The 15,025-nt window shown below is 40.3% G+C and overlaps 1 protein-coding gene across 9 annotated transcripts in view; it reads left to right on the forward strand.

The window, feature by feature from the left end:
- The window catches only part of PDLIM5 (PDZ and LIM domain 5), a 146,799-nt gene that overhangs the window by 124,391 nt on the left and 7,383 nt on the right, over nucleotides 1-15,025 (forward strand). For all 9 annotated transcript variants that reach the window (XM_069013092.1, XM_069013090.1, XM_069013096.1 and 6 more), the window contains 3 exons: nucleotides 5,502-5,676; nucleotides 12,686-12,866; nucleotides 13,896-14,016. In XM_069013092.1, coding sequence (XP_068869193.1) covers nucleotides 5,502-5,676; nucleotides 12,686-12,866; nucleotides 13,896-14,016 — 477 coding nt within the window. The remainder of the gene's footprint in view (nucleotides 1-5,501; nucleotides 5,677-12,685; nucleotides 12,867-13,895; nucleotides 14,017-15,025) is intronic.

Genomic DNA, 15,025 nt, shown 5'->3' on the forward strand with positions numbered 1-15,025 from the left:
CTGGACAGACATGCTCTCTGCAGGCATAGTCAAGCTGTCGAGTCCAGAATAGCAGCTAAAAGGAGGCAAAATCTTATCTGAAGAAAGCTACCAAATGGATTTCTGTACTCACACTGCAGAGAAATGGAACACTGTAGTACAGGACTTGGTTTTCTTTTTCTTCTGGAGTCGTGTTTTCGATAAAAGCAGCACCAGTTGTGCCAAATTTGTAACGGTGTGTGATGTTACAAATCAGAAGGAGACAGGCTGAGCGAGCCAAAACCACCATACTCATTTTAATTAAGATGCTTTACAGCTAATTTACCCGGAGCCTTTCCAGTTGAAAGGCTGGTTACTAACGCAGGAACTATTCCCTCTAGTTGCAGGGGCTGTTGAAATGGGGCCAAGGTGGCACCTGTTTTGATTTTCCATGGGTGCATACCAGCTTTCACGCGGCATTTAAAGACATGATAATGGTTTAATCCATCCTGTTCTGCCTTTAATCAGCAAAAGGAGTTTAGCTCTGACTGTGTTTCCAAGACTTCATAAGAAACAAAAGAAGCAACTTCAGAATATGGGGGTTGAGCTTTGCATTTGGGGGGGGGGAGGAAGTTTTTTGAGGTTTTGTTTTGGTTTTTTCTCACCTTATACTTGTCCTGTAGCATTCTGCACTGAACTTGTGTGATTTCGTGCAGGCCTGGGAGTGGATGAGGTGTTACATACAGCCAGTGCAGTGAGCTGACAGCAGAGCTTTTCAGACACGTTGCTTCATCCGGCCATCTGTTTGGTTTTGAGGGAAGGAACAGGAAGATTTCTTATACTACAAATATATTAAGAAAAGTCAGAAAATTGGACGTACGAAGCTTTGTATTTTCCATTTATAATACAGTAGTTTGATTGCAGCATATAAATCACTGAGTTAGAACACTTTAAAATGAAGTTCTGGCACTCCCACCACTTCAAGTAGCATTGTTATTTATAGATATTACATGAAGGCTGATGTTATGTTTAAGTGAGCGTTAAACAGTTCAGGCTGTTGTATTGTTGCTATGCACCAGAGAACCTCTGTCAAAGTGACTTTGGCACCGCTGCGTATCCACCTTTCTCCCTTTGTCTTCCAAGCCTTTCAGCAGTGTTTGCAGTTATCCATGTGCTCAGCGATGGAACAACCTATTGTTAGACTAACAAGGGCAGAGTCACACTGGGATTTTTAAAAAAGAAAAAAAAAAAGGTAGTTCTTTACCCTGCCTGAAAGATTGTTAAATATTAAACTAGCCATACCAAGGAGTTTTAGTGAAAGCAAACACCGTGGGTTTGCTAAACTTAAACCTAATAAAGTAGAAAGTTAATAGTCAGGTACAGAGTGTTTTAGGTTTTAGAAAAAAAACCAGCAGTGACAATACATCAGTGCAGATCAACAGTGCTTTAGAACTTTTAATTAAAAAGAGTGAAGTGAAGACTACAAAACTCCAAAATTTGGCCACAGACAGCTTCTCATGACTTGCAGAGAACCCAAACCTCTCTGGTACTCAGGTCAGAATATCTCCTATTGGAGTGTATAATTCTCATAAATAATTTCTTTTATTAATTAATTGTATTTATTTATTTTAGTTTTAAATCTTCAGACCACCACAAAAGTTGCTGCGCTTTGTCCCATTTCGAGCAACAAAGGTGCAACAGGAAAATGTGGGGTGAGATTGTGTTGTCAGAAAGCTGATTTCCTTTCCCATTTCCAATCAGTCACCATTTGCAATTAAAAATGTGCCTGCATCTTGACAGATCTTGGGTACTGGGGCATCTGTCTCCCCAGCACTCCTTGAGAACAAAGCTGCTGATCATGTCTGTAAAATATAAAAAGGAAAGTATAAAGCACAGACTATAGGAGAGCTCAGACCAGTTGCCAAGTGTTGAGAGGTCTTCACTTAGATTGGGTATAAAGATTTGTACCTCCTTTGGCACTCCTCATGTGCCCTGGTAAGATCTTCTCATTGCAAGAATAAAAACACCTGCATCAATTTTCTGGGCCTGGTGTTTTAAAATCAAGTGGTTGTGTTTCAAGCTGAAAGATTTCCAAGGGAATAGAGAAGAGAAAGGAAGGGAAGAGAATACATGAACTCAGGATATCCCCTTCCTTTCTGCAGTAAAAACATCTTGTCCACCGGAGTGTTAAACTTGCTGTTTAAGTAGAAGGAATAGATGGGAAATATCAGTGTTCTATCTAAACAAGAAAACAGACCTAATATTTGAAATTCTCCAGCTATAAGTGGAGGAATATTGTTGGGAAAAGTACAGAGAATTCATATAGATTTAAGTGGGGAATTAATAGTGGGTTTTTTCAAAATCAAAAGCAAACTAACTAAACAAAAATGTCACCACCAACAAAAGAATTCTGTGGGTTGCAGTGTAAGTAATGAACCTGTGGTGAAAGTACTGAAGTGTTAAAGGTGTGTTTGTGGCCTGTGGAAAGGCAGAAGTGGCCAATAAAAGCTATCCTCCTGCTGGTGTTCAAAAGGGAATGAGGAAGACAAAAGGCTAAGGGAAATCAAGCAGTGAGGAAGGGAGAGTGATCTATGGTGAAAAAAAAAAAATCTAGAGAACTGTAGGAGGTTTACAAAGAAGCCAGTATATCAAATAATGTATTTGATACAGATCTGGGTATAGATCTTACAGTACCTTACTGGTGTATTTTCTTCAGTAAGAGTATGGATCTGGAGGCAATGGAAGCAGACTGACTCCTCTTCTTTAGGAAGAAAGATCTGAGCTGAAAGAAGCTTGAGTCCACTTCAGAACAGGAGTAGAGGGAAATGAGACTAACAAGGTCTTCATGTGATTACTAGCAAAGAGAAAGAGAATCCTTGAGATAATGCTGTAGGCACAAATCGTGAGCATGGGCAGGGAGCTTCCTCAACATTAAATGCCCAGCTTAGTTTTGCTCAGGTCACAGCTCTCACTTGACACCGTATTAATTTGTGTGGTTTCTGTTGTGTTTTGCTTAAAAGCAAGTTTTTGTTATAACAAACTATCTCCTTCTCTCACTTTTTAGTGCTTTAAATAACTCAGAAATGACTGAGCTTTGTAGAGGAGGTTTACATAGACGAATTCTGCTCCTGGCCAGTAGTAACTTTGAAGTTAGGTAGTGTTCGGAAAAGCATCATTCATAAAAACAGCAGTAATGAAAGCTGTAATGAGACCAAGCAAAAGGGAGCAATTGTGATGTTTGTACTTTTTTTTCCCCCCTTAAGCAAGCAGAAAGACTTTTTTTAACTACACAGTGCAAACGAGACAGCTGATGTGTCTGAATGGGCTTGAGTATTCAGTGGATAACCCAAACAGAAATTAGCAGTACACTAAAAGCTGTGCTGCAATTTGATTTATGGCAAAAGCAGTCTTCAAACAGATTTGGGTTTAGTGTGTATTCCTGTCTTCTCATGAAATGGGATCTGAAAATTGAAAAATCATGTGTGCTGACAGAGGAGGAAAGTGCTATTAATCAGCACCACTTTTGTTCATGTCTTCAAAGCTGTTCTGCCACCTTTTTCATTTTTATCTCTTCCTTGGTTTTCAGCTTAGCAGTCATTTATAATCTGAAGTGAACTACAGTAGCAGAGTGACTTGTTCGAGATCAAGTGCTTCTATTCCTAAATTCTTTCCACTCAGGAATGTTGAATGTTTCAAGAACAAAGATGTTATTTTTTCAAGATATTGCAAATTTATTAATTAGATATTAAATATAACCAATAGTCTTGTTTTAAAAAAAGAAAAACAAAAAAACCAACCCGTATGAATTGTTATACTTTTTCTACATCAGATTCGGAAAAGGATCAAAAATATGTCAGTCTTGAAATGACCTGATATGAGAAATTTTGGTAAACCAACCACTTAAAAAAAAAAAAAAAAAGTATATTTCTTCTTCATACACAGAAGGAGTAAGCAAAAGCAGGTATTGAACCCATATCAGCAGGTTAATACCAAGTGTAATAATAGTACAAACAAAAGCATTGGTGTTAAAAAGGATTTCTCTTCCAGATGTGTTGTCTTAGCCTACACGTGAGTAGAGGAGAGAGTTGCTAAAATTCATGGTATTGTTCTGATTAAATTGTGTAGTGCTTGGCTATATTCTGTAAATAGCACAATATTGGCATTTTTGTTGGATTTTCTGTGGATTCTGTGTTGCTTAAATCTATCTTCTCTGTGAATTAGTGTGCCACTTCTCTTTCAGCAGGGAATGCATTGTTTTGCAACTTTTCTGTAGGGCAGAGGCTGATCAGCATTACATTACTGGAGATAATGAGAAACAATTCTTCATCTTTTCCCTGGAAGGTGATATGAAAAATGAGAGAGGATGAGTAGCCCAAAGATTATCAGCTTCACAGACTATATTTTTTGCAAAGCTACATACCTTGACCCTGGTGTTGGAGAGCTGCAGAAGCATCATCCTGCACTGTCTGATGTCTCGGTCATTGCTTGGTTGTTTGTCTCTGAGTTCCCACTTGGGTCTTAATTTCACTCTGATATAAGGTTTAGCAAGGCTGCACTAAAGCCAGGGCACCAAGTAAACACTCCAGGTTTCTTTTGCCTGTGGTTGCAAACAAAAGGCTATGGAAATGTGGGCTTTTTTATAACGTACTTGAAAAAGAAAGATACCTCCTCTTGACAGGAATAACTGCTCCCATAAACCCATGTGGCTGTAGCTTGTACGTTACCAAGGCACTTATATCAATCGAGGGGAAAGAAAAGCAGAGGACTGTTTGTTTCTTTGCTACCCTTACAACAGTATCATTTGTGCCTTTCATTTTTGTAAATGTATTTTTCAAACTCCATGAAAGCTTGTGTCTATTCTACAACTCTAAAATCCTTAGTACACATGGAAGTGTGTAGTGTATGCATATCTGAAAACGTCAGGGTTTTATTTGTGTCATACTTCTATAAGGAGGATGCGAACATGACCTTTGGAGTGCTTCATATTGGCAGAAACCACAGATCTAGACCAGTGTTTAATTTCAATTTAGAAATGTATTTTGCTTATACAGTACTCTAGTTTAAATTCCTACACACGTTGTACTGAATGTATGTTCTTGTTTAACGTGTTAGTAATGATGTATGATCTACTGCACTCACTGTGAAATTTTTTGAGTAGGTATGTCATATTCTCCTGCCTCTGTTCATACACTGATGTTCTTGGCTTCAGCTTTTGTATCTAAAACAAAATAATGCCTTCACAGGTTGTATATTCTTTTACCTAACTTCTTCAACATGTTGAAATTTGTCCACTACCTCTACAAGTTAGCCAAAACCATTCTGTGTTATTTCATAGACATCTCATAAAGCAGGTAGGACTTTCTTGGTAACTTGCTGGGGGAGGAGGGGAAAATGAGTGCTTCTTAATCTGTTCCTTTAAGGAGGCAGGTAGGTATACACTGGACAGTGATGTTAGGCAAATGTTGGTGGTTGCTTGTATTTCAAGTTAATTTACTTGGTACTGAAAGATGGTCCTCTAAATGCTTTTGGTGTTCTTTCTGCAGCTGCTGTCAGTGGATGGACATCGAACAGTATTAAATCGCCTGTAACAGCCGCCCCGAGTGAAAAAGCTACAACAGCATCTCAGCTAAATGAGCAAGACACGCTGGTTCAGCGGGCGGAGCACATTCCAGCGGGGAAGCGCACTCCCATGTGTGCACACTGTAACCAAGTCATTAGGTGTGTATCTGCTTGCTGGGGCGCTCTTTGGGGTGTACAGAGCTGGCTGGATGGCCAGGCCCAGACAGTGGTGATGAATGGAGCTAAATCCAGTTGGTGACTGGTCACCAGTGTTGCTCCCCAGGCTCAGTATTGGAGCATGGCCTGCTTAATATCTTTATCAATGATCCAGACCAGGATCAAGGGCACACTTAGTCACACTTGCTGGTGACCAAGTTGGGCAGGAGTGTTGGTCTGTTGGAGTGTGGGAAGGCCCTGCAGAGGGATCTGGACAGGCTGCATCAATGGGCTGAGGTCAGTTTTGTGACATTGAGTAAAGCAAAGTTCTGTGTCCTGCACTTGGGAAACAACAACCCCAGGCATCACTATGGGCTGGGGCAGAGTGGCTGGCAAGCTGCCCAGCAGAAAAGGACTTGGGGATGCTGGTCAACAGCAGCTGAACGAGAGCCAGCATGTGCCTAGGTGGCCATGAAGGCCGATGGCAACCTGGCCTGTATCAGCAATAGTGTGGCCAGCAGGACCAGGGCAGGGATTGTCCCCCTGTACTCATGACTGGTGAGGCCACACCTCAAATCCTGTATTCACTTCTGGGCCCCTCAAGACAAGAAGGACATTGAGGTGCTGGAGCAAGTCCAGAGAAGGGCAACAGAGCTGGTGAAGGGTCTGGGGCACAGCTCTGGTGAGGAGCAGCGGAGGGAGCTGGAAGTGTTTAGCCTGGAGAAAAGGAGGCTCATGGAGGACCATATTACTCTCTACAACTGCTTGAGAGGAGGCTGTAGTGACATGGAGGTTGGTTCAAAGTAGTCAGCAGGTTTATCTAGAGTCAACAGTACTTTCTTTTATCATTATCTTTTATCATTATGTGATACGACATAGCCTTAAGATGTTAGGTTGGGTATTAGGAATAAAGTTTTTTCTCCAATAGGGTTGTCCAGCAGTGGACAGGCTGCCCAGGGAAGTGTTGGAGTCACCCTCCTGGAGGTATTTAAAAGATGTGTAGATGTGGGACTTCAGGACATGGCTTAGTGGTGGACTTGGCAGTGCTGAGTGAACAGCTGGACTCAATGACCTTAGGTCTTTTCCAATCTAAATGATTCTATGATTCTGTTCATCCTGCAGGCTCTCTCACAGCAGGGCTTTGTTTTGCTTTCGTGGTTTTTGATTCTTTAGGCACAAGTGGTTTAAGGCTTCATTTTAGTAATGCAGAACAGTGTTTTCATGCATAGTTTATCTAATAAAACTGAGAATGAGACTACTTTGGAGGAAAAATATTGTGAACTGCTAACAGTCACAGTCTTACAGTCCCTTTTACAGAGAACCAGAAAGCTGGATGGAATGGAGTAAATGTAAAACCAAAGAAAAGTAAGGAAGTTACTTTTAATTTATACACCCATTCCAATAGAACTGGGAATTATAGCTAGTTGGAAACCAACCAGAGAGTATAGTCTTAGAAAGACTAGTCACAAATGTTGATTTCTAAACTGTAGTTTCTAATTGAGAAGAAGAAAAATAACATCCTTAGAAGAAAAGCAAGTGATGTTTTAACAATTGCTAGGACTGGATTGATAATAATTTCCTGCATTGCTGGATTTCAAGCTCTTTGATGGGCTCTTTGGCCTTTAGACATTAAGGTAGCTATTGTCCTTGACTTGTATGACATGGATAGAAAACATTAAGCAACACAAACACGAGTTTGCCAAATGAGATTAAGTTAAATAAGTTCTGCTGATGCCATAAGATATCCTATCGCTAGCCAGAATTTTGTATGGAGGAAGAATTGAATCTGGGTTGCATTGTTCAGTCAGTGATTTCTGGCAATTAGTCATGATTGTCTCATCCAGGGAATTGTAATTGCTTTTATTGCCAGTGTGCAAATCATCCTCATTTTCATCTACCTTGCATTTTATTTCTTCCTTAAAATAGAAATGTCTTATTTTATTGGAATTGGATTATTGGAAGAAATATATTCTTTAAAAGTGTTTTCTTCTTGCTTGTTCAGTCATTTGTATTGTTGAACTACAAGGGGAAAGTAATGATTTTTTGGTAGTATTTTTTTATTTATTTATCTATGTCCCGTGTTTTCAGTGGACAAACTAAGAGAGCGTCGATTATGTTTCAGCATGATTAAATAAAGAGACTTTTTTGCTTAGAAAACTTTGAAAAATGAGGAACTCCATAAACTGTTTAATTTGCATTCAGTATAACAGAAAATCAGCCTTTCCACCATGGGTTTTTGTAGTCTCTTGAGCCCTGGCCTGGATTCTACCTCAGAACCAGCTAGAGCAAATCACTTGTCCTTAGGGGTTAACTGAGTCCACCTTGTTTGCTTCCATGAGATTTCTGTTCTGGTAGTTCACTGCCAATTCAGTTAGCACTGGGTTAATTTTAGAAGACTCTTTACTAATGGATCTGTGATGCTTTGGAAAAGTTATTCCTACTTCCACTGTATACATCAAGGAAATAAAAATATATGAACCTAATTCTCTTGAGGCAACAGGAAATACTTGCACCAATTCCCAGCACAGGTGCACCTATGCATCTTAATCCAATTTTTTTGCTTCATTGCAAAATCAAAGATTAATATCAAAAAAGGTGTACATATTTTTGGGATGAGATTCGTCTGATTCCTTGAACAGTTTGGCCTATATAATAATTCTGTCTGTCTTTAGTATTCTGTCCTTTTTCTCTGGGCTTTGGATTTGTGTCTAGAAAATAACACACAAGAAACCACTCACTCTCTTTTTTGTAGTGTTATTTTAGTTTTAAACCAAACACAAAGTGCACTATAAGCTGCATCTTTCATACAAGAGACTTCACTGTTTTTTACAGCAGCTGTGGTTTATCAGGGTGTGCTGGTGCTCTGTGCTGTGGGGTCTCAGTCCTGAGCAGTTTCCCTCTTCTCTTGGCCCTTAAATCACTTTCTGCTACTCCCACTTCCTTGTTTTGATCACCATTAAAAAAAGAGATGAGCTGCTGCCCTCTAAGTAGGGCAGTGTGTTGGTCTGTGGAGCAGCATTTACTCCTTAGTGGATATGTGAGGACAAACTGCAGAGCCCCACTTGACTCTACTTAAACCATTGTCATCTATTGTAAGTGACACCTTTTCATGAATAGTAATTGGTAGCCACATCTGACTTCTTTGTAATTTGCTGATGGTGTTTAAATCCTTATATTTCTTCATATGTTAAATGCCTACTCAATAATTAAAAGCAAGTGTTCTGAGGATAAGTTGATGTGCATTATCAATGCCAAATATGCCTCATGTTCACAGCATACAGTGGATTTGGAAGACTGCGATGGCATTTTGAATTCAAGTTTTAGCATAACTACACTTCATGCCCTCAGTGATAGCTTTATCTATGAAAAGGTAGGAGGAGGATCAAGTGACATTGCATTGTACATCTGTTTTGAAGCCAAAATGCATTCTGGAGTTGGTTACTTTACACTCAGGCATAGAGTAACCATGGCTGGTTGAGCCAAAACCTTTCTTAGAGACACTTATAACTTTTTAATATATCTTCAATTATTCACACAGTGATTGTCTGAAGGTTCCAGTTTTTTCCAAAGCTTCATTAAGTGAGCTTTTCTTTCCATGTCTAAAAGAATCAAAGCTGGAGGCAAACTAAATTTCTCTTGATCTGCTTGCTGTGACGGTCTGGCAGACTTCTGGCATTTCCTGATGAAGACTTCTGGTTCCCAGACAGCCGTACCAAGTTCTGCATTGCAGAGTTGGCTCTTCCTTTGAAGTCCAAATGTGTTTTCCCTGGATCACCATTGAGAACATATTCTTTGGCATGTCTGCTCTAAATGATGATTTGGCTTTGTCACCTTTTCATAAAGCTTAATTGTTTTTAAAGGCAAAAGGGAAAAAGTACAAACAGTGCTTCCCTTCAGCACCTCCTATACACAAATTGTATACTGTGGCATTTTCAGTGAGGAGAAGAAGAAACTTCGAAGAATGTAGAACTGCTGTATGGTTAACTGTAAAGTGATTGGCCTTCCTAGCAGATGTGCAAATCCTTTTTGATCTCTCTACCACCAAATTTCAGTTCTGTCTTGCTATCACAGTACAGGCCATGTGAGGAACTAAATTATTGGCCTACTAATATAATATATCACAGCCATACTGAAGAAGTTACATTCAGTTACAAGTGTTAAGTCATTGAAATTGCACTTATATTCCCTGTATGTTGCTTACTTCTCCTTTCACTTTGCCCCAATCTCATTGTTACATGCCAGAACCCAGATGTTTGAGGTGACTACTAAAATTATGTACCTGGTGATCCTTTGGAGCATAAGATTCTACAAATACTCTTGTAAATCAATCAGAATCTCTTTCAAAAAAAGAAGAAATTACTAGTTGATTTTCATCTCTGAGTTCCATTCATGTGGCCCAGGTGGCAATGCCAGAAATTTGTTAAGAAATGCTCAGCATGTCAAAGTAGCCCAGAGTAGAGGCACATTCATAGCCAACTGTTGCCAGTTGGGTCATGCCATATTCCATTTGGACAGTAGGAATGTGGGTTTTTAGCACTACTTTTACAAATATGTTCTAGTTGACAGAGGCATGTGGGATTTTTATTGGTTTTGTTTTTAAATGGCAAAGGAAGGAAGGACAAAACCATCTACAGCCATCTTCCTAGCACAGTATCCCCCCAGCTCCTTCCTGTCACCTTGTGTGAGCATGGGCATCCTGCCCCCTTACTCAAGTTGGGACTTTAAAGTCCTTTTCAAATTAATAGAGGAAATAAATACCTTTCATTACTGGAAGCTATCATTTTGATGGCAAAATTAAGCAGAGTCTGGGAACACCTCCAAGTTCTGAATATCATGTTTTAGTGTATTTTACATGGCAGGTGGGTTTTTTTCCTCTTTTTTTTTTTCCCCATGGGCTTTGGGGCAGCTTTTAAGTTGCAGGTATCATTAAGCTGCAGTATCAGCTTGACATGTTTAAACTGCAGGCTGATTGAAAGTAAAATAGTATTTAGAAAGTGTTCTTCTGGACATGTGTGCACAGGGAGCCAGTCCACTAATGGAACACCTCGTAGACATTGTGCAGGGCACAGCCCCAGCTGTCTGGAGGCTTTGGGAAAGGAACTCCATAGGTGCACTCTCAGACTGTTCCCGGTCCGTCTGTGTTCCTGCGCACTGTCCTGAATGGCTGACCTCAACATGTCGGGGCTGTAAACTCTGGAGAGCTAAACGCAGCAGATGTAAAAATTCCTTCTCCTCCTGTTGCTAGCATGCTTGCTTCCCACTACAGAGCTAACTGAGCCATCGTTTCAGTGCAGATGGCCAGAAACTCAATCCTACCTGGAGCTGGGAGAGCGTCTTTAGTGTCAGCCCCGTGTTAATGAATCTGTTAAATTAGCCTGTGCTGACACGGTGCTCTGAGGGCACTTTGTTGTACATAAGGGCTTGTATTGTTTGATCAGTACATAACTGAAAGGGCATTGATGTAAGAAGGTGCTTGTAGAGCAGTGGGAGGGTATCGGGTTAGGTCAGTGTTTGCACTGCTCAGGCATCCGCTGGGAGTGGGGGCCAGAGAGCTGCGCTCAGCCCCAGCTCCCTCCTTAAAGAGCTACAGGCTTCCCTTCAGGAGCCCTTTTTCACTGCATTCCCTCCAATAAACAGAAGTGAATAGAAGAAACTGGCCCAGATTAAATATGTTTATCATTTTACAAGGTCTTTGGGTTATCCTAAAGCTGTTTGAGTCCCTTGTCTTTGACTTCTCATCCTGCTGAAAATACATAGCGTTGCCAGAGAAAACGTAGAAGAGAAATTAAAGTCTTCACCCTCTATCCTTAATTAAGTTGCCCTCTGTCCTCAGCCCACTTATATTTCCATTTTAGAGTCTACATAATCAAATTTCAAGGCAGATTTTTGGGGGGTTTGTTTGGGTTTTTTCTTGTTTGTTTGGGTTTTTTTCTTTATTGCTGTTGCTTTGTTCATATGAAAATCTTACACAAAAATGTTCTTGTAGCTTACTTGGTTTTGAAAAAAATATTTAGCAGCAGGTTGTCATATTAGTACCTTTCAGGTTTTTTTTCATTGCAGTATTAGATCAGAAAAAAAAAAAATGAAGCACTGCTTGAAAGAATTATATCTTTATTGGTGTTGCAAAAACAGGAAATCTGGTGAGGGAGATGAACTTGAACCACAAAGTTCATTTCAAACCTAAATTCTGGAAGGTTGAGTGTTGGTGGGACCTTGGAGGCACCTCTTTAAAGTAAATGTGTTCACTAAAGAAATTAACATGCTGAATATATTTTAGATAAATATAGGGAGAATGATATATAACTGGGATTCATGAGTTACAAACTGAGAAGTTTTTGTTGACTGAGAAACTGATTAATTTCTTTTCTATTAGCTGCATTGCATTAACCAGACAAATGCTATTAAAAGCATTGTTATTTTGCATTTGCAAATGATAGACGAAGTGTATTTAGGAAAAAATTGACCTATTTTAATACAAAAAAGTTCGTCCTATAACTAGAATGGGTTATCCTGTAAGAAACTTGTTGAATAGGGACAGTGATTGAATTTTTGTCTCAGAAGAAACTGATGTTATCTGCTCCTAGTGGGGTCAAGTCTACTAATATTTGTAGCCTTAATATGAATGCAGACGATAGGAGAGTTGATCATGTCGCTGAGTCAAATATCTCTTTGCAGTAGATGGAATTGGGAACATGGGAAACATCCTTCTTCCCTTCCCTAGCAGATACTTCAGTGCTGCATTTAATGTAGCTCTAAACAAAATTTCTGAAATGCAGTGAAGTGAAAAGAATTAGTGTTTATTGTGAGTGGACGTTTCTAGGAGATCGTTCCGTGGAGATGGATGCAGTCAACATTTGGAGCTTTCCTAGGGCCTGTAGGAAGAAACAGGGATGGAGCAGTGTGTGTGAACAGTGTAGTAATGGCACAGAGCTATTGCAGGTAAGTCTATTAACAGCTTTTGCAGGAGCCAGTCCAGGTGCATTTGCTGACAGTATCTCTTCTTTCTAATCAGAGGACCCTTCTTGGTGGCTTTGGGAAAGTCATGGCATCCAGAGGAGTTTAACTGTGCTCACTGCAAAACCTCCATGGCTTACATTGGATTTGTGGAAGAGAAAGGGATGCTGTATTGTGAGGTCTGCTATGAGAAGTTCTTTGCCCCTGAGTGTTCAAAGTGCCAGAGGAAGATCCTTGGGGTAAGTGACCAGCAAGTGGCCTGTTTCTTGGTGGGAGCAATAATCACAGTGTTCAGTGCTTCTCTGCAATGAAATTCCATTTTACCTGACCCAGTCTGCATTCTTTCAAACATACTCTTGACACACCTTTTCAACTCCCATCACATACAAAATATGGCTTTGGATCTTCTAATGTTGAACCTTTTCAATCTCTTTGAGAAAAGGTGGTGTAGTTTCCTTGGCTCTTCCAAGCTCAGATGCTGTTTTTGTGAAGCTGTTCTGTAGCTGTTGTGATTACCAAATTTTCTTGAGCAAAATACTTTAAATTGGCAGCTTTTTACTGGGAATGGGAATGAAGGGGGAAGTGGGGGAGGGAAGTAAAATGAAATAATCCTCCTTAGGTGAGCTGAGCATTAAGAACACACTGTTTGGCTAGATGTGAAGTACTGAAATACTCCCAGCGTTAATGTAGATGGAAAGACGAGTTATCCTACTCGGCACTGATATGGCTCATTTGAGCCTGCCAGCTGATCGGCTGCTGTTTCACTGCAGACAGCAATGTGTCTGCATTCTTGTGTAACTGGGGTCATGCAGGCCTCTGGCAGCACAATTCTCAAGTCATATTTGGCACTATAGCATCTTCCAAAACAACACAAGCAATCGTGATTTTCTGTGTGATGTCTTCTGATTAACTCTTCACAGACTTCAGGAGAAGGCAGGGATGCTGCTTTTCTTATTTCAGGGGACCATTATGGGTGAGATGTTGATTAAAATTAAGAATGTGAACAAATGTGTTGTTAAAATCTGTCCAACTCTATGTCAAACCTTCCAAAAACCCCAAAGGATTGCTCATGAAAAATAAGGAGATGTACCATAAATAAAGCACCTCATTAAGTTTAACATGGCAGAACTTGTGTGCACAACCCATTTTCAACGTAGCAGTAGGAAACGAAGTATTCTTGAAATGAATCAAGTGTGGAGGCATGGCTACCACAATCTAGTCATCACATCGAAATAATGTGTTCCTCACACTTTTTCTAATCCCCACAGGAAGTAATAAATGCTTTGAAACAAACTTGGCACGTTTCCTGCTTCGTGTGTGTGGCCTGTCATAACCCCATCCGCAATAATGTCTTTCACTTAGAAGATGGTGATCCCTACTGTGAGACGGGTAAGAAGCAGCAAAACCAAAGTTTACTGCAGCTGTGCAGGAGACCAGAGCTCAGCAACGTTGGGGAAAAAAATAATTCCCTTTTCTCAAGCTTCACATTAGAAGTGCCCCAGCAATTTCATGTAACTTTGGTATGTCGATTCAAAGCAACAACAGCTGCTGTAGACACTTTAAATTTGCAGCAGGAGGAGTTGGTGAGGATTTCTTCATCAGCTTCAGCAGCAGCAGGCTTCTTGTCACTGATTTTACCTATTCCTATTAAGTCCTCAGCTGTAGTATCAGTAATACATCAAAGTGTTAGTTTTAGGGTGACTTTCTGCTTGGCTTTAAAATAATCTGAAGTTTACGTAAATCTGCTTATTTACCAAACACAAGCAAATGCCAGTAGAGTAATATGTTTTTCTCTGAAAAGCCTTATTCCCAGCCTGAGGGACTTCTAAGAGTAAACAGTCTGTCCAGGTTGTTTTTTGCAGGATCAAGGATAAAAAAACTGTCAGGGGAAAAATACAGTGATACAATTACAGCACTTGAAATCCTGATGAACAATATTACGTGAATGATGTGGCTTAGAAGTTCAGAGCATTTCTGGTTTGGTTTTTAGCACTCCAGCTCATCATAACATTTTGTATAGAATCATAGAATAGTTTGGGTTGGAAGGGACCTTAAAGATCATCTAGTTCCATCCCCCCTGCCATGGGCAGGGATGCCTTCCACTAGACCATGTTGCTCAAAACCCCATCCAGCTGGCCTTGAACATTTCCAGGAATGGGGAATCCACAGCTGCTCTGGGAAACCTGTTCCAGTGCCTCACCACCCTCACAGTAAAAAAAAGTCTTCCTATTATCCGATATAAATGCACTCTTTCAGTTTAAAGCCATTTCCCCTTGTCCTGTCACTACGTGTCCTGGTAAAAAGTCCCTCTCCAGCTTTCCTGTAGGCCCCCTTCAGATACTGGAAGGTGCTGTAGGGTCTGCTTGGAGCCTTCTCTTCAGGCTGAACAACCACAACA

Source organism: Aphelocoma coerulescens, chromosome 4, assembly GCF_041296385.1.
Source record: "Aphelocoma coerulescens isolate FSJ_1873_10779 chromosome 4, UR_Acoe_1.0, whole genome shotgun sequence".
Taxonomy (NCBI): domain Eukaryota; kingdom Metazoa; phylum Chordata; class Aves; order Passeriformes; family Corvidae; genus Aphelocoma; species Aphelocoma coerulescens.